General features: G+C 33.9%; 1 protein-coding gene and 1 long non-coding RNA gene across 3 annotated transcripts; one reads left to right on the top strand and one right to left on the bottom strand.

Annotated features, from left to right (window-relative positions):
* The first annotated feature begins 482 nt into the window (after nt 1-482).
* On the top strand, nt 483-5,413 carry LOC143581349 (uncharacterized). Of its 2 annotated transcripts, none has more exons than XM_077064171.1 (4): nt 483-514; nt 1,668-2,713; nt 3,697-4,543; nt 5,061-5,413. In XM_077064171.1, exons 2-4 carry the CDS (start codon nt 1,739-1,741, stop codon nt 5,072-5,074), a joined length of 1,836 nt encoding a protein of 611 aa, XP_076920286.1. In that variant the 5' UTR covers nt 483-514; nt 1,668-1,738; the 3' UTR covers nt 5,075-5,413. The 2 variants fall into 2 exon arrangements, with proteins under 2 accessions (XP_076920286.1, XP_076920285.1); XM_077064170.1 differs by having other exon boundaries at nt 3,697-4,546; nt 5,061-5,410.
* A 10,246-nt stretch (nt 5,414-15,659) lies between these two features.
* LOC143581353 (uncharacterized) lies at nt 15,660-17,042 on the bottom strand. Its single transcript, XR_013143808.1, has 3 exons — nt 16,772-17,042; nt 16,588-16,676; nt 15,660-16,031 (listed from the first exon to the last, which is right to left on the bottom strand). It is a non-coding gene; the product is annotated as an uncharacterized LOC143581353 (long non-coding RNA).
* Nucleotides 17,043-24,626: the final 7,584 nt, after the last annotated feature.

The raw sequence follows: 24,626 nt of genomic DNA on the forward strand, positions 1-24,626 counted from the left end.
CTAGCATATGAGTAAACGTCTAAGCCTTAGACATTTTCATCAGCTTAGACTGCTCAGACTCTAGCTCCACCTTTTTTAGAGGCTCCCGTTCGTTTTTTTGACTTTTTAAAATATCTATTAAAAATTATGTTTCGTACAATTTTTGACTTTTTATTTAAATTATTTTTTTCTAAATTTAAAAAAATAAACGCCTAAAAGTCGTACAAAACGTCTAAAAATTTATTATTTTTTAATAAAAAGTAGGGGACAAATCATTTATTTGTTGAAATAAATTAGTAACGTATATATGAACAATAAAGTAATGGTATTTAATGAAAAGAAATGAATAGCACCATTATTTGGTCCTAAACTAAAGTAATATTTTTGAAATAACCCTTTTTGTTTCAGAAACAAAAAACCCCCTCACTTGAGTGTGCAATTAAATCAAATCAAATCAAATCAAATCAAATCTTCCGGTGTTGCCGCTTGGTGATCGGCCACTTCGTGTCAGATTCAGGCGATGCGTCAACATCAGGTGATAATAATAATAATAATACTACTACTAGTGTTAGTTACTATGCTGTTATGCTCTTCAATTTCTTTTTATATAACATGCTGCACTCACTAATTGTTTCTTCTACGGAACTAATTACTTCAATTATGTCTATTTTGAATGAAGCATCGGTAAATAGGTGTAGAATTTAAGTTAAGTGTACGAGTATTTGCACTAGGTTAATTTTTTTTTTGGAGTTACAATAGATATTGTAAATAGAGGATTCAAAATGCTGTTTTAGGTTTAGGAATGTATTCACTTATTGTTCTTCTAGATTTGCAATACGTTTTTCTAGGGCTGGCATCATAGGTCAGACACGATAAGACACCATTACTTACTTGTGGTGCTAGACACGAACACGACACGGTAACTAATCGTGTCATTTTTTTTCCAAACATGACATGACCTGTCATTTCTTCGTATAATTGATAACTTTGATTTAGACATTGTTTGGGAATTTTTTTTCTAAAGTTAGCCATTTCATGCATAGTTGTCAAAGGCACAAGCGCTTAAAAAGTGAGGGCCAGCCCATTATAAGCAAAGCTCATAGCGTAAACATACCATGTTTTGGGGTTTAGACATGTTTTAGGCTTGTTTAGGATGATTCCAAGCCATTTTTGGATGTTTCAGACCAGTTTTCAGAATTTTGCCAGATTTTTTTAGAGTTTGGCCAGAATCTCACCGGATCTGAAGGTTGCCTGATAGCCTGGATGGCGGCGAGTACAAATTTACAGTGTAGTTAGCTTGTAATTTGGATCTAAAACCATACAGACGTGTGCTGTTATGCTTGATTGGGAGGCTTAGATGGTTTGAGTTTACTTTGCTATAATGGTTCATGGTTGAAGCAATTTCTAATTTCATTATCTTATTTTATATGGTTTCATTGTGTTGATGTATGTACATGTAAGTGATTGAATGTTAAATCTCTTCAAATTTCATTCTTGAGTCTCGATAAGTCATAAGATTCGGTTATGATATTACATGTACCATGTTGAAGAAGATGTGTTCTAGGTATAGACCGTATAGGTAGTGCATATGATTATACCTATGGTATGAGCTTCTTAAGTGCTTACAATCATAAATTAAGTTATCACAGATATGCTAATCAGGGTTATCTGACCTTTTGTTAATGCAGTGTGCATTTGGAGGCTTATAATTTCTTCATTTCTCGGATTCATTGTTTCAAAGCCCTGAGAAATCAACTCAATGAGTATGGACAAACATATTGCTGACTGCCCGTACCCTGGATGTTTCTTTTGTGTCATGAAAGAAGGTAACCCTAACAAACGAAGAACCAGCATCATGAAGTTTTTCAGAGAACTCCCTTCACAAGATGATGATGGTCAAGTTCTCCCAATAAGTGGCCTTTGGAACACAGCAATGGCACATCCTAATGATCCCGAGTTCATTGAGTTAGGTATATTTGAATGCATGGCTGCACTTATTTGGAAAGGATTAAAGAACCGCCGATGGCTAGCTCATGATCAAAACATCTACATACCTTATTATGCTGCTCATATTATTGGATCATACACCATGAACATGGAAGATTTTGCTGAAACTGCAGTTAATGCTGGTATAATCCCACCTTTGGTTGAACTTTTAAGGGGTCGGTTGACTTGGGTTGAACAAAGAGTTGCTGTTCGGGCTTTAGGACACTTAGCGACATATGCAAGCACTTTTCCTGCTGTTGCCAGTCACGGGGAGATTCTTGAACTTTGTATCCAATTAGCAATGAGTTCACTTGAGATCGTTTATTCTCATTTTTATCAGTATGCTGATAGAAGACTTAGTTACCACTGTGATCTTCTGACACGTGGCATGGGTGGTGTAGAGATGGAGTCTAGGAAAGCCGAAGAATGGGCTAGTCAGTTACAATGTTGGTCACTTCAACTTATAAACTGTTTTGCATTTAAACCCGAGTTTATTTCTACAATATGCAACCCTGAGTTTCTTGTTAAACTTCCTGGTATGTGGGGTGGACTTGTTAATGAAAATTCACCTGCGGGCATTGGCTTGTTAAGAACGATTTGCCACCATAAGTTTGGAAGAGGACCTGTTAGCAGCTGCCCAAGTGTAATTGAGGCGTTATGTAATATTGCACGGTCATCAGATGACTGGCAATATATGGCTATTGATTGTCTTCTATGGTTGCTTCAAGATCCCAATACCTGCCATAAGGTAATAATATGTATTATATTGAAAAATGTTTCTTGAATAGATTCTGTTATAATTCAACACACTAGATTCTTTCAGTATTCATTATTGTTGGTAGACCATAAAAAAAGAGGTAGGCCTGCAAACAAACCGAATGAACATCAATGGAGCTTGTTCATTTGTTTAACTTTAGCTGAACAAATGTAGAGCACACACTTAAACGTAGGGATTTTCTTGTTTATGTTTGTTAAGAAAATGAACGTGTTCATGTTTGTTTGTTAGTATTCTAAACGAATGATGCATGAGCATAAACGAACAAAAGTTAATGCAAATGAACATAAATGAACACTATTTAAAGTAAAGTTGAATATACAAATTAAAATCTAAAATGCCATCATCTTTACACTTACATCCAGCATTTTAAAACTAAACAAAGATATCGTCAAACTGATTTTAAGATGGATTTAAGGGTTTAAAAATATGAAAATCAGATAGATTCTAAACATAACAAATCAATGAGAAAACCAAGGTCCGATTGCCTTTTAAAAAAAAGTCTGATTTGGGCCGATTTTGACCGATTGCCGATTAATATCACCAATTAGCTGAAATTTAATCTGTATCTCACCTATTACAGACTAATGCCTATTTCTACGACAGAGCATAAAGGAATGGACATAAATGAACAAATATAAACGTAAATGAACGGACATAAATGAATATCAATCAACAAATGGAACATGTGTTTTATTTAAATAAATAAACAAAGTTTTGTGTTCATGTCTGTTCATTTAGTAAATGAACGAACATAATTGAACTTCCCGCTTAACGGTTCATGGAACGTTCGGTTCGTTTACATACCTAAAAAGAGGTTGAGTGTATATCTTCTGTTTTCATCCATAAATCTGATATTTTCTACCTGTTCCATGTTCCAAATTTTAGAACAAACATGATTCTGCTTACATTTGATATAACTCAATAACTCATGAGGTAATAATATGTTATATAAGGTTATTGAAAAGGCAGCACCTGCAGTATTAGACCTGGCAGAGATCCAAACTCTTGGGGATCACAAAAAGCTTGGAGATTCCATTCTCAATGTCCTTCAAGAATGCATTCAATCACATGATACAGGTCGCAATTCAATCAGTAACCGAATAAAAGAAGACGTTGAAGAAATATTACATTCACGAGAGCGTTTCAAATGGGAAAAAAGCATGCCTAAAGAAGATCTCCATATCAAACAAGCTGCAGCATTGGTAGTTAAACTAGAAGGCAATTCCTTATTTTCATCTGACAATATATCTGGTGCAGCATCAAAATACTCAGAAGCACTCGCGTTATGCCCAGTAAGATCTAAAAAAGAAAGAGTGGTGTTATACAGCAATCGCGCGCAGTGTTATTTATTATTGCAACAACCGTTAAATGCTATAAGTGATGCCACACGCGCGTTATGTCTTCATAATCCAGTTAACCGACATGCTAAGAGCTTGTGGAGAAGAGCGCAGGCTTATGATATGTTGGGGCTGGCTAAAGAAAGCTTATTGGATGCTATTTTGTTTATAAACGAGTGTTCTCAATCGACAGATCCTGATTTGTCTTCTAAGCAGAATAAAGTGCCTGATTATGCTGAACGATTGGTTAAGAAACAGATGCGTGCTGCTTGGTTGTTTAGGGAAGCTGCTGTTAAACATGGCGGGATTGATTGTGAGGCTGATGTTGGTGATGCTTATGGACAAGGGACCGATGATTCTGAGTGGGAAACTGCTAGTGAAAGTGATGTTGGAAATGATGGTAGAAAAGAGAGGAGTAATGATGATGAGGGAATTACTGATAAGATTGACAAACATTCAAGAGGTAGTTATTTTTGATGTATTTCCTTTTCCGAAAATCGCACAAATGGTCACCGTGAGAAATTTGTACGTTTAGTCCCCACCGTTAATCTTAGTTGGTTTTTACTGGAAAAGTGACGTCATGTGTCATTCACGTGAGGGTAATTGTGTTTTTTAAAATTTGGAACTGTTTCGCCTCCTAGCAAAATCGAATGTGATGAAGTAGACGTTAGGAGTTTTAGAGTTTGAATTTTGAAGGAGCATATTTTTTAGAATTCCAAATTTGTGAAGGCCCAATTTTCCTAACATGAATTGCACATGACATCAGTTTGGGGACTAAATTTGCCACTCTCTCACAAATGTTTGGACTACGTTTGCAATTTTTAACATTTGCTGACAGAACTTACAATATAGTCAAACCACAGGGACCATTGGCGCTATTTTTTCTTTTCTTTATTAGTTACTGTTGTAGTTCACATGTATGCGCATATGCTAATGATTTGTTACATTGACATTTCATTTAAAATACTGATTTGTTGTAGAAATGAAACGTTGATAAGATTTGCAAGACGATCAACATGAAAGTAATGGTCAAAAAGTCAACACCGAGCTGTAGATTGAACAAGTGGGTTGTGATCTTGTTCAAGACGAAGTTCCAGTCTTTTCAGGTTCCTGCAAAGGCAGATGACCCGTTGAATCACTTATTATTACTGTGTGTTTTTATTGCTTTCGTTATCCTGAAATGTGATTGCAAGGTCTCAAAGGATTGTACATTATTATTATTTATTCGTGTGATTTTGGTGTGTATTTATTTTCGCGTGCAAATCTGTATAAACCCTCTGGGAACTTTCTAGTAGTAGTAATAGTTTATTTATCTATATATTCTGTAAGTGTTATGATCGCATTTGATGCGAGTCGATGTTGCCATTTTAGTCTCTGAATACTTGATTCCGGCTTGAGGAGTGTGTTTGCTGCCCAGTTGCTATGCTTAATACATATTTAAAGGTTTGTTTCTTTTATTTCGTTTACGTTAAGAGTACCGAATCTGTAAGTTCTCCACTAAATAATATTAAGTTTTTCTTTGATTTTACATGGCGGTGAACCTGATCTGATGAGTATTGTAAAGTTGGTCCTTCTAAGTGCAGGTTTACAAGAGGATCTCTTACTCGAGAATGATAGGGGTCAACTGCAAAAGCTATATAAACGCAGATACTAAATAATATGGTGAAGCTCTGAAGGAAATGGGTCAAACTGCCTCGACTGCACGCGCGCTTGCTTTTGACCGCATAGATTCAAACTTCAGAAATTAAAGTTCTACTGGTCAACCAAAAACAAATTGTTTGTATTTCTCCCGGGTGAATTTGAATTTTGCAGTACAGGTTTTTGTATTTTTATCATCGCTATGAAGGTAACGATAACGGGTCATTTAGAGTGGATCTGCTGGTTCTTGATTGGTGAGTTACGATCTCTGGCTTGTGAAAAACTATATATATATAAAACTATATATATATATATATATAGAGAGAGAGAGAGAGAGAGAGAGGATCCGATACAATAATACCTCAACATACAATAGGTACGCGAATCCCCTATATTCACGAAATCGATCCATGAAATCACATCCCAACATCTCGGAATCGTCAATACATAATGTAACATCCCGAAATTTCCAAAATGATATTATTTATATTACTTAATAATAGAGGGAAAGTTTACTCGGATTATCGGGAAATAAATAAATAGAGTAGGAGTTAGTATGGGTCGGGCTAGTGTGGGTAATGGATATGGGTTATGAAAGAAGGAAGGAGAGTCCATGGGCTTAAGCCCATGATCCCTAAATATAAATACCATTAACCACCATTTAATCCTCATTCTCACCTATTCCATACACACACACCCAAAACACACACGACCCGAACCAAGATCCGAAGGCGAAAACCCGAGCTTGTTGGTGCTGGAACGTCGTGACGGACCAAAACAACATCAAGGCTTAACCGTGTTCGTAGTTCGACTCGTTCAAGGTACGTTTATAGTTAGAAATCGTTCGTATAGGTTCGGTTTGATTTGAGAAATGATAGATCTGAGTTTGTATGGTAAAAACGAATCCAACAAAGCTAATCTTACTGAAAATGGTTATGATTTGATGGGTTAATCGATTGATAAAAAGAACCCGTAACCTATATGCCTAAATCGCACCCTTTAAACATCGATGTTAGGTCGATTTGATGGTTGGGGTTTGTAGGCGCTGGTCAGACGATCCCGTGGGTACCTAAATCGAGTTATTTGGTTAAGAAACGAAGGTGATTAAGGGATTTAAGAACGAACAGTAGCTGCAGACGACAACTTCGCCTGCAAGCTAAGTTCGCCTGATGAACTTCGCCTGCAAGCTAAGTTCGCCTGATGACAACTTCGCCTAAAGCCAAGTTCGCCTGATGACAACTTCGCCTAAAGCCAAGTTCGCCTGATGACAACTTCGCCTAAAGCCAAGTTCGCCTAAGGTTTAACTTCGCCTAAAGCTAAGCTCGCCTAAGGTTTAACTTCGCCTAAAGTCAAGTTCGATTAGAGAATAGATTAAAACAATAAGTAAAAGTAAGCTAATACTAGGCCACCAGATTAGATCAGGCGAGTATTGATACGTGTAACTTATACAGTCAGCCGAGCTCAGTTAAAGAAAGGATTTACAACTATCAGAGGAAGAAGCAGAGTTCATGTGAGTTTCTAGCCCCATTCCTTGTTATGTTTTCGGGGCTGTGTGCATACTCGATGTGAAGTGTGAATACACTTACCTTAAGTGGTAAGTGTATGCTATAGATGTTATACGAGGTATATATTTTATAATGCTTGGCGGTACGTGAACGATCTTCGGATATTGCACGTATCGCCAAGGATAGTAAATTCCAAGTGGTTGATAGTGTGTACGAATGTTATGATGTGACTGGTTTATTACGTAAATACCGAACTGATATGAAGTGTGATATAGGCAGGTAGAGGTAGAGTGTGTTAAAAGTGGCAAGAGTCTAGCAAGGGTGTTAGTGGCATAACGTGAGCGCGTGATAGGGAAAGCCTGTACGTGCCATCGTTATTATGTGTGTATGATTGTTGATGTGACATGCTTATTATGTAAATGATATGAAGCGTGTTGTAGACAAGTAGAGGTAGAACGTGTTAGAAGTGGCAAGAGTCTAGTAAGAGTGTTAGTGGCATAACGATAGTACGTGGTAGGGTAAGCCTATACGTGCCTTCGTTATTAAAGTGGCAAAGTGGCATAACGTTTTACGTTATTAAAGTGGCAAAGTGGCATAACGTTATACGTTATTAAAGTGGCAAAGTGGCATAACGTTTTACGTTATTAAAGTGGCAAAGTGGCATAACGTAATACGTTATTAAGTGGCAAAGTGGCATAACGTTATACGTTATTAAAGTGGCAAAGTGGCAAGGTGGTAGGTGTAAATAAGAGGCTAAGTGGTAAGTTAAGCAGGTTAGATGCGAAAGTGTGAATACACTTACCTTAAGTGGTAAGTGTGTAGATGTTATACAAGTAGCTATTATGTAATGCTTGTCGGTACGTGAACGATATTCGGATATTGCACGTATCGTCAAGGAGAGTGATTGTCAAGTGGTTGTTAGTGTGTATGTATTCTATGATGCGACTTGCTTATTATGTAAGTATTGTATTGGTATAAAGAGTGCTGTAGAAAAGTAGAGGTAGAGTGTGATAGAAGTGGCAGAGTCTAGTAAGAGTGTTAGTGGCATGACGATAGTACGTGGTAGGGTAAGCCTATACGTGACTTCGTTATTAAGGTGGCATCAAGTGGCATAAAGTGGCATAAGTGGCTAAGCTGTAGGGGTAATTAAGAGGCTAAGCTATATGGGTAATTAAGTGGTTAAACAGTGGCATGTTAGACAGTGGACTATGTGTCTTCGGATACGTATATATTGTATGAAGTGGTTGTATGATAAGTTGCTTGATTAACTAGAACTCACTCAGCGTAGCTGACTTTTAGTATGCACGCAGGTGAGTAGGATGAGGCAGCTCGCTTGAGGAGACACGTGGCACTGAATAAGAGGCTGACATCGAAAGACTCAAGACGTTTAAGTTTAATGTTTCGTTTATTTTGAAAGACAAAATGATGTTTTAAGACAAGACGTGTTTTGTTATGAAATGTTTTATGAAAGTTTTTAAATTCCGCGAATGTTTTAATTAACTCTGACATTTAGAACTGCGTTTATGAGTAAATCCAACGCTAAAGTAGGGCCACCGGTGACGGGGCCTTACACATAACCAGGTAATCATTGGTTCATAAAAAAAAAATAGTTTTGGATCGTTAATCGATCAATTTTTTACTTTTTTTTTTCACGAAAACTATTTTGAGCTTTTTTTAGAGCGTTTTAGGATTTTTGGCTGAGCGTTTTAGGTTTTTTTTGGCTGAGCGTTTTAGAATTTTTTGCCTTTGAGCGTATCGCGTACCTATCGTACATTAAACAATTATTGTACAGTAACTTCACCCTATATATATATATATATTAGTTTTTAACCCCCGTATTACGGGGGTTGTTATATATTGTTTGTTTTAATATTTATTTATTTTTTAAATTTATATTTTTTTATTGTATGAAAGTTAATAATATACTTATGGTTTGATGATAAATTGTTTCATATATAAATGAGATGTTATAATCCGGTTTAAAAGCTATATGGTTTTGATGAGACCTAATACCCGTTTATTTTTTTATTATAAATTTGGTATTTTTAATTATAAATAATATTTATGAAAGTTAATAATATACTTATGGTTTGATGAGACCAAGACCCGCTTATTTTTTTTACTATAAAATTGGGTTTTTAATTTAAATAATATATATATATATATATATATATATATATATATATATAAAATAAATAAGATATTAATTTTTAGTATATCCTATTTTATAGGATTTTTACATCATAATTTGGTGAGAATAATTTTTAATTTAATGAGATGCTATAACCCGTTTAAGGAATATTTGTGTTTGGTAAGACCCATACCCATGAATTCGGGTCAAATGCATGAGAAACCTCCATTTAAAAATCAAGCAAATCTGGTGACTCCAAAAAAAGGGAGAGCGACCACATCACGACACGTAGGATTTTTATGTTTTCGTTTATATATATTATTATTATAGATTGATGTTTTTCTTACAAAAAGATTATTGGAACATATATATATATATATATAGATAAAGGATCCAATACAAAAATCCCTTATCGTACAATAGGTACGCGAGTGTCTGGAACGTCGACTCATAAAAACACACGGTGGCAAGATTGTAATTTTATTCAAATCATATTCCGTCCCAAATTAAGTCATTCGTCCATCAACCACGATCATACATCGACTCATAAATTGCAGACCAAGATCAGAAACATAATCAAATTTCATTCACACCTATCGTCTACTGTTTCACGGGGTTTCACACAGGTCAGTTGTCAAATTGAGCAATTGAAATTGAAATTGTTGAACTAATTGATCAATTAAACTTTGAAATTGGTCAAATTAATCATTAATTTGAAGTTTTAATTAATCAATTTTGAGTTTTGCATAAACCCAGTTGCAGACGTTCCATATTTTGTTCATATGATCTAATCAATGATCAAATTAACGGTCGATTGACGATTGTTTGATGATTATGAGATTATATGAAGTGATTTCAGTGTTCAATTTCATGTTTACATGTGTTTAATTTTTTTTGTTAGTTTTAGAAGTTCTGAAGAACCAGAACTTCTTAGAACTTCTAAACTTTATCAGAACTTTTAAACTCTTTTGAACACCTAGAACTTCTTAGAACTCCTAAACTTTTTTAAACACCCAAAACTTCTTAGAACTTCTAAACTTTATCAGAACTTCAAAACTTTTTTAAACACCTTGAACTTCTAAGGACGTATTAGAACGTTTAAAGATGTTCGTTTTTTTTTGAACACCCAGAACTTCTTTGAATGTATTAGAACGTTTAAAGATGTTCTTTTTTGGTCAGAACGTTTATAGGTCTTCAGTTTTGTTTCAGAACGTTTAAACATAATATGTTGAACCCTAATCAGAGCTCGATTGAGTGCGTTATTCTGCAATTCCATAATCGATTGATGTTTTTGTTAGAACTTCTAAACTTTTTTTTGTTAGAACTTCTAAAGTTTTGATACAGAACTTCTAAACTTAAACGTTTAAAGGTGTTCGTTTTTTGTCAGAACGTTTAAACTTGTGGTTTTGGTCAGATTATATTAGTTGAACATTTAAACTTTTTGTTCATTTTGGTCAGAACTTTTAAATTTGTAGATTTGGTCAGAACGTATTAGTTGAACCTTTAAACTTTTTGGTCATTTTAGTGTTCATTTTGGTCAGAACGTTTAAACTTTTTGTTCATTTTGGTGTTCATATTAGTCTAAACTTTTTACTTTAGAAGTTCTAGACAAAAAATTTAGAAGTTCTGTACAAAAAGTCCAGAACGTTTAAAGTTTTGTGCAGAACGTTTAAACATGAACCATAATTATAGCTCAATTAATTGTATTATTTTGCAATTCATAATCGATTGATGATTCTAAAGCCTCTTACACATCAATTCAATTGATTAAATCAACAATTTTTGATCAATTTGAAGATTATTAAACTATAGCGATAATGGGTTTATCGATTTTGATTATGCTTTAGTTTTGTTGATGATTTGATTATGGTTGAAGGCTTGCAGCAAATGACGATCTGTTGTGTGATAAGTATTTTTGATTTAATTACAATTATGCCACCGCGTAGTTTTAATTGCAATTAGGATCGGGTGGTGCTGGGTCTCGCGTACCTAATATACGATAACCTATTATTGTACGTTAACTCTCCCCTGTATATATATATATTCACACGATGGATGCTCTTTTTATTATGAGAAAATTAGCAACATGTATAGAAACATTTGGTTGTTTTCAAGTGTTAAAAGCTGATTATCAAGCAATAAAATTGATTTTGAAAGTGTGCATCAAACATGTATTGGTGCAAAAAAGGTGAATCATGCAAAGTTGGGTATAACGTTGTATGGGATACACTTCATTATTATATACATTTTGCATAAAGAAACTAATTACGACAACAAATTAAATATATAAATTTCCTCACAGTGTTGTAAGGGGTTAGTCGTATTATTCGGGTTTATTCCATGCATTCACAGATATTATTAGAGTATGTTCCCTTCTTAATCATGCATACTTTGCCATACAAACATTCATCTATACATACTTTTAATTATATATTTTCATATACATCTACGCAATACTTTTAACCCTTTCTATATCATTCATTAAACATTCATATAACATACACTTACCACTTAGGGTAAGTGTATACACACAACCCCGAAAAACATAACAGATTAATGGGGCTAGAAACCCACATGAGTCCTATTTCTTTCGGAATTGATTGTAACACATATCTTCAGCTAAACATGGCTAACTGCCTAACTGTTTAACATATATAAGTGTTAATTAACTGTTCTCTATTCTAGTCTTATCACTCAGGTCATCAAGCTAATCTGACCTAAGCCCAAACGAATCGAATCGAGTTTCCAAAACGAATCGAATTTCCAAAAAGAATCGAATCAAATTTCCAAACAAATCAAGTCGAATTTCCAAAACAAATTGAATCGAATTATGGCAATCCAATCGAATAGAATTTTTATAAATTCGATTCGAACCGGGTTTTCCTACTCTTTCGTTATAAACGTTTTCTTTCAACCCCTTACGATCTGTTTTACTGACATAACGAGTTTTGGGCCTTAACAACCTTACGCACTTGATCCATACATGGTCCGAAAACCACCCGTTCATCTCGAACCGTCCCAATAACTCATTTACTACCTTACCAAGTTTCATGGCACACTGACTTCATTTACCCATCCTTTTCTCGAATTGAACCTTACTGGATTAACCCGAACCGAGCCAAATAACCCATTTACTAGCAATACTTTATCAATAATCGTGACCCGTTCTATCATTCTACCAAATTTCATGCAAATTCGTACACGAAGACTAAACCTTTTTAATAAAAACGTACATCTGAGGTATATGTTCAAAATCACTCAATAAAACCCAAAACCATATCAAACGAACTTGGAATTTAGTGATTCAAGCGGCCACGTGACCGAGTCGCCGAGCTTTACCAGCACCACCCACTTCCGCCGCTACAATCGCCAGAAAACTAAAATAATTGCCGGAAAACTCACTTTTTCCACTGCTACTCTTTTCTTGATAAAAACTGGACTTCCGAAGATCTGATCGGTGGGAATCTCCATTTATATGCCATGAACCCTTAGTTAAAATTTGAGACCGATCCGACGATTGTATCTTCAGTAATTGTTGGATCTTTGTAGGTTGCTCTCACAAAAACGAGATTTTGGTAGAGAAGGAGGTTAGATGTGAAGATGATTATAAAATGAGATGGTGTCTACTTTTATAAGATGGGTCAGGCTAAACGTACCCCCTGGTTGCTTGTCATACCCCCCCCCCCTTCTTGGAAAAACCAACTTTCATATTAACCATTGAAATCATATAATTACCATATTAGCACAAAAATAAGGATTTCATATTATTTTTTTTACAAGTTGCGTTTTTTTATGATTTCGAGTTTTTTTTTTGGTAAAAGGGCATTGCTTTTGGTAAAATTAACATAAAAAAAAAATGATTACATACGAGTGCATATCCCTCCTCCTGAACATTTTCCATGGATAGGGTAGACCACAAATGAAAACATACTACCTAGCCCAAAGGCTTACAATTTGAGACATCATGCTAACCAAACATTTGACTAAGCCTAAACTAATCGGAGAAGCATCCCGATCCCCCTCCAATAAATAAGCGAAGCCCATCTTGAACCAAATCAGAGGCCCAAACCAAGAGTGTTACGTATCGGCTAGAACAAACTTTGCACGGGGCCACGCCCCACAAGCCCAAATAATTTAACATGTAGCCCGTAACAAGTGGAGCGAAGTCTTGTTAGCCAGAAGCCCAACAAAAGATCCCATGTAAACTCTCTAGCCCAAACCAATTCCATATCCATATCAAAATCACCTTTCATATCCAACTAAAACTCATACATTATAGCAACATAACCAACCTACCCAACAATCTCCAAATAAGCCTCCAGACAAGCATAGAAGCTCACCAGAACAAGCACACAACCCATCCCAGCAAGGAAAATAGATGTAAATGAGCCTCACCCAATTACTAGTTACCAATCCATTCCCATAAATGAATCCAAACCCGGTCCCATTTCTAAGGCACATAAACGAGATAGAATAATGATACCAAGCAGTTAACTAGCACGTTCCTCAACAGTACTAGATGCTAATTTGGTCCCACTCCCAAATATATTTCACCCCATTTCTAGAGAAAACTGAAATACGTTACTTACTTGGGCATTATATGTAATGTTCATCAAGCATGAGAGACCAAAAAACACACCATTTAAAGCAACACATCCTCCGAGTAACAAAGCTTCACTCGTGACCCAGCCCACATGCGGCCCCATGCCAGAGAGCCCACGGTTCGCCAAGCCCAGTCAACATAAACTAAGCCCAGAACTAGTTTGGAAAGTTGAAGCTGAATACAAACCGAATCATAACGTCCAAGCCTAGCCAACTTGGATCATAATAGACATGCACTTCAACCCAAAACATCCCGTAGAAGCACTATTGGTCCATACAACCATAAACTGGACCCAGAAAGAATCCGGGTCAACCAGGCAAATCGCACCCTCATCCCAATGAATCATTAATCAGTAACATCACAAACACATTAGGTTCCATAAACTTGCCAAAAACATCTTAAAACTCATCAAAACAAAATTCATAATGGACATAAGCAACCAAACCTGGCCGAATGCCGAACCAGGTTGGAGTTTGATCAATAAACATATTGATCTTCAGCAAATCCACCATAAATTAGTGATGACAAGACAATGAAGTTCAAACACATAACCACCTTCAATCATGAAACCACCACAACTTAAACCAAGCACTTCATACTTCAAATCAAGCCAGGAACATCCTTAAAAAATATCATCACACCACTTAATGGCATATAGTAACCAATTATGATCGAATGCCGAGCCAAAGTTGGATTTGATCAATGAAACAATGATCTTCAACCAAACTACCAAAAAGTTTAAGATGATCATAACTATAATAGCCCCAGAATACCAACATGCAAAACTAGAACCCAAAACAAACAAGTTCCCAGAATCCATTCCTATCACTTCAAACATTACAAACCACGAGCTAGAACAACCTAGTGTTGATACTCCAACACCCGGATTCGACCCACAACTGCGTGATGTTTCCAGTTCCAACCAACCAAAAATAGAAGGACAAGAAAAATAACCAGGAAACACATGATTTCGAGTTTAGGGTTGGGTTTAGGTTTTCGGGTTTAGGGTTTTAGGTTTTCGAGTTTCGGGTTTATTTTGTAAAAGATAAAGAGGTAAAATAAGGATATTATAAATATATATAGTATTAAAATTAAAAAAAAAGATATTATAAATATTTACATTATTAATACTAAAAAAATAAATTAATAGTAATACTTGATAGTTTTTAATTTGATATATGTAGTGGAGATTATTAAGTGAAAAAATGTTGTAGAGACTAATATGTATATAAATAATGTTAAGAGGTAATAATAATTTATCTAATAAGTTAGGGGGGTGTATATTTAGTAAAAATGGTGTAAGGGAGGGTACGTTTAGCATCACCCTATAAGATAGGGGTAGTGTTTAATGTTTAACTTTTCATCTAATGACACTTAACCCACTCATACTTTAAATAATTATATTTATCTTCTATAATTCAATTAAAACCAAGTCATTTACATATCGAACCAGACTTGGGATGCTACAATAACATATCATTGTCGCTTTAATACTTTATTCCTTTTATATATCACATATAGTTAGTATTCTTTCTTTTCATTTATTGTTTATACAAATTTGATCATTTACTCATGATAACATAACATATATTCTAAACATATTTCTAACTACGCACACATACGTCTATATATCTTTGTTGTTATCATCTTCACCATCATCAGATCATCAACACGACCTCATAGATCAAATTGCAACAAAGATTACTTGGACCGTCTTCTAGCTCGTTGTTATCAACCGGTGGCGGTTCATTTGGATTAAAATCTAACAACTTCAATTTAGATTACTTGGACCGCCTTCTAGCTTGTTTTTATGCCAGCTTTGAGTATTTTGTTTTAGATGAGATAGGATAATCTTTAATATCTGAAATTTCATTTGATGGTAAAGTGGTAATAACCTTATCAACAGTCTTTTTAACTATCTGCTTATGAGCGTCTTTGCTCAACTTACCATCACACCATGCTGACTTCAATAACCCTTTCACAAATTCAACCAAAGCAGCATGGAAACATCTAAGCGATTTACATTCTCCTTGCACTTTAGATCTTCTATGTGCATCGCCTACTGCAACAAAATCTAGTTTATGGAAACAAACTTTAGCAATGCTTATATATTAGTTAAGCTTCAACTTTTTTGTCTATAGAATTTTGTAAAAAATGGGACTAAACTGTGAATCACATAAAAACTTTGAATATGTGTACACTTTTAATGCGATATAAATTTTACAAAAATAAAAACCGAGAATTTCAACACTTAATCCACAATGGCTAGAAGACAACATCAAAATGGATACACATAATTCAACCTAAATTTCATATTTGGCAATAGCAATTATTGTAAACATAATACTTTCTTTCTCTGCCACTTTGAAAAACTTTCACATTGCCTGACAAGAAAATCATTTCATATACACTAAACTTTAAGGAAACATTTGATGTGAGAAAAGCAAATTCATATGTGGTAAAATATTATTCGGAAATACGAGTCGAAAATCTTTACAACAAGTCAACAAAACTACATAACATCAAACAAGAACTCTAACTGAACATAGACGAACTAGATAACATCAAACAAGAACTCTAACTGAACCAACCCCCATATGGTGATATAAAACTGTGAAGTTTAACGTTACCTCGTGAATTCAAATTTCATGGATGCTTTGTCATCCCGCTATGAACAATCAACATGTTATAATTGAGTGATATATACGTCACTAGTTCTCTGCATAATGAAACCATGTAGAAGTGATTAAGCATGCCCATTCTTACCGAAATCGAAAGTTAATGATAAAATAAATTAAAGGAAATTCTAATTACCCGTATAACTCAAAATAAGATAGAATTAAACACAAGCAACGGATTCCTACTCTTAGATGATCACGATTGTTTTCCATAGACATTGGCAACCAAAAGTTTACCATCTAGGTCAATCTGTGACGGCGTGCGGCGCTACTAGCCACTAAGCAGATGCCTTTGATGATATAACAAAAGAATTAGGTTTTATGACGGTGTTGAAGTAGGGCGTGATATTTATGGATTCACATTATTGGACTACTAAAGAAAAATGTGTTGGGCCTATGAAAGGAAATTGGGCCGTCATTTCCAATTAATAGATTCTATACTATAACAATTACCTACTACATTCAATAATTACAAGTTAAAAATTAAGATGCACGGGACATTACTCTTAAATGTTATAAATACGATATTCTACTTTTCTCTTTACCATTCAATGAATAGTATTAATAAAATTAATTTATTGTGGAAAAAATGAATTTTATTGTTCTCATGTTTTTTAGGTTGATCGATAACAATCTCACCCAATAAAATTGTAGCCATCGGTCACACATTTTACACCATTTGTTTGCACTAGAACCCGCTAAAGAAAAACTTAACTTCGTTAAGTTTTTTTTCCGAACTTCAAACAGATGGTTAGGGCATTTGATCGACAAGTGTCAATTGATGCACAAATTATCTCAAAACAGTGCTTCAGACAACTTGATTTATGTTAGTTGTAACTTTAAACACCGGGATTGAAGTACCGTTTCGTCATTTGGAGCACTGTTTGAGGTAAATTTTACATGAACGACTTATATCCTCTTTCTGATCAAAAGCCCTGAAACTTCACTTTGAAATTCGAAAAAAAACTTAATGAAGTTAAGTTTTTTTTTAATATATACAATGTAAATAAATAGTGTGAATGGCGGGACCGTTGACAACAATTTTATGAAGTTGGATTTATTAGAAATAATATTTTAGAGTAGTAACCAACTTTTCAGAAGTGTTTCACTTAGGTCACTCATCAAATATTTTATTTCAATCAGGTCATTAAAGTTTCTTTTGATGTATAAATATTAGATATTTAACCTGAAAGCATGTCATCCATTCTATGTCCTTTTATTCAAGTCTTTTCATTTTAAATACTTGGACATTGCAAAATATTTTATAAATTGAAAAAACAATTTTAAGATAACAGAAATTGCAAAACCGATTTAAAAATCACAAAGTGCCAAAAAAATATTTAAAAATGACAAAAATATAATAATTAAACTTGTAAAAAACTATCAATTTTTTTATAAGCATTAGAAAAAAAACTTAGGTAATATTCAAAATTTAAATGGTAGAAAGTATTAACTGTGTCTACACCATAAAAACCTTTTAATTATATATTCATAAAAGATCAGGATTAGGTTCATTTGAGAAGTGTTTTTTATTGCGAGAAGTGCGAGAAGCGATTCTAGCCAATCAAATTGTTTCTTTTTTAATTTATAATTATTTAAATAAAAGGGTATATTAGTAAATTATAAAGTGTTTTCTTTTGTAACTAATAATCATTAATAGTTTAATTAATGATAAGTTATTACCTAATAGTAAGTCACAAACTATTAATATTATTTTTTATTTCATCTAAAATTTGAACCATTATAATCCATTTGATCAAAAAATCATTTTATTTAAAACATGGATAATTATTTTTTTTATTTGATCGCAAAAGTGAATTTCTTTTTCTTTGATTTTCAATCAACTAATATAATGTGGGTTTATATTCTAGAAATATCTACGTAATATTGTGTAGACACACTTTTAGATGTTGTGTAGTCGTAATTAATATAGTGTAGGCAAAACTAATGAAGTATAGACACAATTTAAAATATTGCGTAGTCATAACCATTGTAGTGTAGACAAAACTAGTGTAGTGTAGACTCACTTTCAAATGTTGTGTTGACATAGCTAATGTAGTGTAGGAAAAACTAATGTTGTGTAGACACGCTTTCAAATTTGTGTAGCCCTAACTGTTGTAGTGTAGGTACACTTTCAAATGTTGTGTTGACATAGCTAATGTAGTGTAGGCAAAACCAGTGTATTGTAGACACACTTTCAAATGTTGTGTTGACATAGCTAATGTAGTGTAGGAAAAAATAATGTTGCGTAGACACACTTTCAAATGTTGTTTAGTCATAACTGTTGTAGTATAGGCGTACTTTCAAATGTTGTGTTAACATAGCTAATGTAGTGTAAGCAAAATTAATTTAGTGTAGATACACTTTCAAATACTTTGTAGTAATAACTAATAATTCAATGTATTTAAAAGTAAGGGAAAAGTAATGTGTATATTATGATGGTACAGAATAAAAAAAAAATACTATTTTTTTTACCCAAATCATTAGGTATGCACGTTAACAAAAAATATATATCCATTTCAAAAAAGAAAAAAAGAACAAACATTAAATGCAGCTAAATCGTTTTATGTTTTACTAATTAAAATGTTTTGAGCTGAATTATAGGAGTAACAAGTGGGAATCTCATATTATGTGCTTACATTTAAAGTACAAAGATACCCTTTTCATATTAAAAACATGTATATGAGATTATTAATAATTACTTGTTTTCCATAATCAATATATACCATTGATTAATGTAATCAATGGTCCAGATTGATTTCTCGAACTTCTCGATGTAACTTGACTTCTCACACAATCCATCCCCTAAAAGATCATAGCTAAATAATGATAAAATTTTAACTTTAGTCGATATTCCATTACCAATAGAATGCTCAAATGAGTCAAAATACATCAAAAATCCAAACGTGTCAAAATACACCAAGATCGAACTAGACCAAAGTACACCTACACGAGTCAAAATACACCAAAATACCAAAAACAGGTCAAAATACACCAAAATACCTCTAACGGGTCAAATAGCCTAGTATGCTATCTCGCGGGTTACACATCTTGACTTTATGTTTTATTTCTACATCTTAGTCTCGCCACCTTTGATTGTGGGTCTTTTCTCTCGTTCGTGCAAGACCTGATTATATGTTCAATTCTTGGTAGTTTTCACACGTCAATTTTCTTCCAATTCCTACTTTTTAGTTCTTTTCTTTCTCTATAGGGCCTCTTTTTCCTTTTACTGATGTTGTTTCAGGTATTCCTCTCTCTTTTGGAGGTTGGGGTTTTATATCATTTGCTTTAGGCCAATGCATATTTTCCTTTGGTGATTTTATACAATGTTTATATGCTTCATTAAACACGTCCTTGTTAAAACCAACACAGGACATATGTTTTTGGGTCTATGTTGATGAACCCTAAAGTTGCTATCGTATGAACACAAGGGATGCCTGACAATCGCTATGATCCACAAGTTCAAGTTTGTCCCTGAATCTTCACTACACGTGCACTTTTTTACTCCTTCATATATGTTTTTTACCACTTGGAATAATATCATAATGCCTACAAAGTTTTCCGATCTTTTTTTCCGTTAAGAACCTTATACACATCACAAATCTTCTAATATCTTCTAACATAGGGATAATGGGCTTCCTTTGTGTAGTTCGTATGCACGAATTAAAGTTTTCACTTATTCTATTCTCCCAATGCATCATCACATGCCCCCACCAACTTAAAAAAAGCTCTTGGCCAAGTAATTAGATTTCTTATGATCATTCACAACTTTGCGACTAGTTTTCAACTTTTCCATGTCTTTAAACAATTACTTATATTCAGAAGGCCAAAACAAATTTTTAGATTCAAGCCCACAAATTTTCAGCATAACCATTGTAGTGTAGACAAAACTAGTGTAGTGTAGACTCACTTTCAAATGTTGTGTTGACATAGCTAATGTAGTGTAGGAAAAACTAATGTTGTGTAGACACGCTTTCAAATTTGTGTAGCCCTAACTGTTGTAGTGTAGGTACACTTTCAAATGTTGTGTTGACATAGCTAATGTAGTGTAGGCAAAACCAGTGTATTGTAGACACACTTTCAAATGTTGTGTTGACATAGCTAATGTAGTGTAGGAAAAAATAATGTTGCGTAGACACACTTTCAAATGTTGTTTAGTCATAACTGTTGTAGTATAGGCGTACTTTCAAATGTTGTGTTAACATAGCTAATGTAGTGTAAGCAAAATTAATTTAGTGTAGATACACTTTCAAATACTTTGTAGTAATAACTAATAATCCAATGTATTTAAAAGTAAGGGAAAAGTAATGTGTATATTATGATGGTACAGAATAAAAAAAAATACTAATTTTTTTACCTAAATCATTAGGTATGCACGTTAACAAAAAATATATATCCATTTCAAAAAAGAAAAAAAGAACAAACATTGAATGTAGCTAAATCGTTTTATGTTTTAATAATTAAAATGTTTTGAGCTGAATTATAGGAGTAACAAGTGGGAATTTCATATTATGTGCTTACATTTAAAGTACAAAGATACCCTTTTCATATTAAAAACATGTATATTAATAATTACTTGTTTTCCATAATCAATATATACCATTGATTAATGTAATCAATGGTCCAGATTGATTTCTCGCACTTCTCGATGTAACTTGACTTCTCACACAATCCATCCCCTAAAAGATCATAGCTAAATAATGATAAAATTTTAACTTTACTCGATATTCCATTACCAATAGAATGCTCAAATGAGTCAAAATACACCAAAAATCCAAACGTGTCAAAATACACCAAGATCGAACTAGACCAAAGTACACCTACACGAGTCAAAATACACCAAAATACCAAAAACAGGTCAAAATACACCAAAATACCTCTAACGGGTCAAATAGCCTAGTATGCTATCTCGCGGGTTACACATCTTGACTTTATGTTTTATTTCTACATCTTAGTCTCGCCACCTTTGATTGTGGGTCTTTTCTCTCGTTCGTGCAAGACCTGATTATATGTTCAATTCTTGGTAGTTTTCACACGCCAATTTTCTTCCAATTCCTACTTTTTAGTTCTTTTCTTTCTCTATAGGGCCTCTTTTCCCTTTTACTGATGTTGTTTCAGGTATTCCTCTCTCTTTTGGAGGTTGGGGTTTTATATCATTTGCTTTAGGCCAATGCATATTTTCCTTTGGTGATTTTATACAATGTTTATATGCTTCATTAAACACATCCTTGTTAAAACCAACACAGGACATATGTTTTTGGGTCTATGTTGATGAACCCTAAAGTTGCTATCGTATGAACACAAGGGATGCCTGACAATCGCCATGATCCACAAGTTCAAGTTTGTCCCTGAATCTTCACTACACGTGCACTTTTTTACTCATTCATATATGTTTTTTACCACTTAGAATAACATCATAATGCCTACAAAGTTTTCCGATCTTTTTTTCCGTTAAGAACCTTCTACACATCACAAATCTTCTAATATCTTCTAACATAGGGATAATGGGCTTCCTTTGTGTAGTTCGTATGCATGAATTAAAGTTTTCACTTATTCTATTCTCCCAATGCATCATCACATGCCCCCACCAACTTAAAAAAAGCTCTTGGCCAAGTAATTAGATTTCTTATGATCATTCACAACTTTGCGACTAGTTTTCAACTTTTCCATGTCTTTAAACCATTACTTATATTCAGAAGGCCAAAACAAATTTTTAGATTCAAGCCCACAAATTTTCAGCATAAATGTGTCTTGTATATTGCATGTGTTAAAACATTTGGAAATACATCCTTTATAGTCTCTATTGTGACACCCGGCATTTTCGGGTTAATTCCGTTAACATACACTTAGTTATCTCAAACAATCATGCATAATAGTAACACATATAAGTGAGGAGTCACATGCATGAGTCTGTCCTAACGCATTGGCGATTAATATCAAACCCGATCAGGTTAAGTAGTTTGGATAGTATAGATCTTTATGTGCCACTTGATTATGTGTTTGCATGACAATATGACATGAGAAGAGTAAAAAAAAAAGGACCTTCTGTGTCGCGAAGGGCAATCCCCTCACGTTTGACGTGTTGCGATGAAAGTGCAGACGGGAAAAAATGACAAAAACCGAAAATCAAACCCTAATTGCCTCATAACCTCTCACAGCCGTTACCACACCCACACACACACACTTGGGGGATTTCTAAGATTTTTGGGTGTTTTGATGGATTATATCTAACATCTTGGAATCATCACACGTAAAATATGTACGAATAACTGCGAAAATATATGTGTAATATTTTATTGTGTTCCAAAATACAAGTTATGTTGCGTAGCGAATAATTGCGCGAAATGAATGGGTAGTCGACCCTAGGTAAAGTTGAAAGTCTAATAATTATTTAAATAAGTGGGAATGACTTAAAATAATATATTAATGATGAAAATAATAATATTAAGTCAAAATCCCCGATTAACGAAACTTATAAAGTACGCATGTAGGAGCCGGTATAGCACAACGTAAAAGCATCAAACACCAATCATCACCAAAAATTAAGTCAATATCTCCATTCGCATCTCCTACCCACGGCGACACAACATGTCAGCTAACAATTATGTCATCATTGTCCCATAAAATCCATTGATTGTTAGGAAATGCGGGTGTAATCATGTTTATCCTTACATTAATGAAGTTTAAAAGCTTTACCGTGTAAAACTCTTGTTTAGTTTATGATTTGAACTGAGGGAATTCAATAGATATACGAATTAAACAGACGGGCTTTGAACATCGAACAATTCTATAGCCAGACTCATGGCTCAAGAGACACGGCAAGTGTGTCACATCCTTTTTTCGAGTATCTATCAACATACGATTTGTTAATGAATAAATAGATGTTTCTTCGTGAAGACGACGTAACTACTAACATGTGAATTAAATATTGCAATTTTCATACTCTTTTCTTGAAAGCGGATTGTCTGGATGTGGAGATATAAAATGAGTATGGACATGCTGTTACATGCATTATTATTTTATTTAAAAGACCATATCCTGTTTTGACCATGACAATTTTCTTGTACAATAGATATAATCATTTCAACATTGTGAACATATGTGTAAGAATATATAATACCACTTTTTACCATGATATTCTTCTTGATTGAGAGCTCAAAAACGTGATAAAAATGTTAACTTTTGGATAGAATATGCAGAATACAAAACTCTAAAGAGTTAGAAAAATTCGTTGTTTTGAGTTCTTATTTGCCATGTTTTTCTCGTCTTTTCTCCTATGACAACAGGAGCCATACAAGGTTGTTCTGGACAGCCCTTGACCTCTACTTATGGTTACGATAACAAGGTGGACATACAACACAAAAGATCTGAAAATACAATCTCTAAAATTTAGATATGAGATAATGTTATGTTGTTTTATACTCTTACTATTGGTATGGTGTAAGAATTCATATAGCCATAGGAAAACTTCATTATAATAAAATGATTACAATTTTTATAGACTATTGCTCCCTATCACCCTTTGGTTTTCTTCTTTGATTGTACATAAATTGTATTCTCAAAGGTGTTCGTATAAAGTGACGTGATAATTCGATAATGATCAAGAGACTCTCTTGATTAAGTGTAAACTATTGATGGGCTAAGATAGTAAAAGTGACGTGTACCAGACCAATTCAAACAACAGATACTGTTACATTGATAAAATGTTGATAAAACAAATACCAACCTATAAACAAATAACAAACTATCGCTGAGCTAAGATATTATGCTTAACTTTACTACACGTTCGGTTTTATTCATAGGACAACAAATGTATACAAAGAAACAATCAAGACTATTTGCATAGTTAAAAAGAAGCAAAGGTAAAATTTAAGACCATTTATACACCGTTACAAATGTATACTAGGAAACAAAATTATTGGTCAAGCATTCTTGCATCAAAGATGAACGGAGCTAAGCGATCTACCGAAGCTGTGGGACGTAAAAAACAT

Source organism: Bidens hawaiensis, unplaced genomic scaffold, assembly GCF_021521415.1.
Source record: "Bidens hawaiensis isolate Kalapana, Puna unplaced genomic scaffold, B.hawaiensis_p1.1 tig00030887_1, whole genome shotgun sequence".
In the NCBI taxonomy this organism is placed as follows: domain Eukaryota; kingdom Viridiplantae; phylum Streptophyta; class Magnoliopsida; order Asterales; family Asteraceae; genus Bidens; species Bidens hawaiensis.

Coding starts and splice junctions, on each gene's coding strand:
- LOC143581349 (XM_077064170.1), top strand. CDS start 1,739: ATGAGTATGGACAAACATATTGCTGACTGCCCGTACCCTGGATGTTTC. Junction 2,714..3,696: donor ATCCCAATACCTGCCATAAG/GTAATAATATGT, acceptor ATGTTATATAAG/GTTATTGAAAAGGCAGCACC.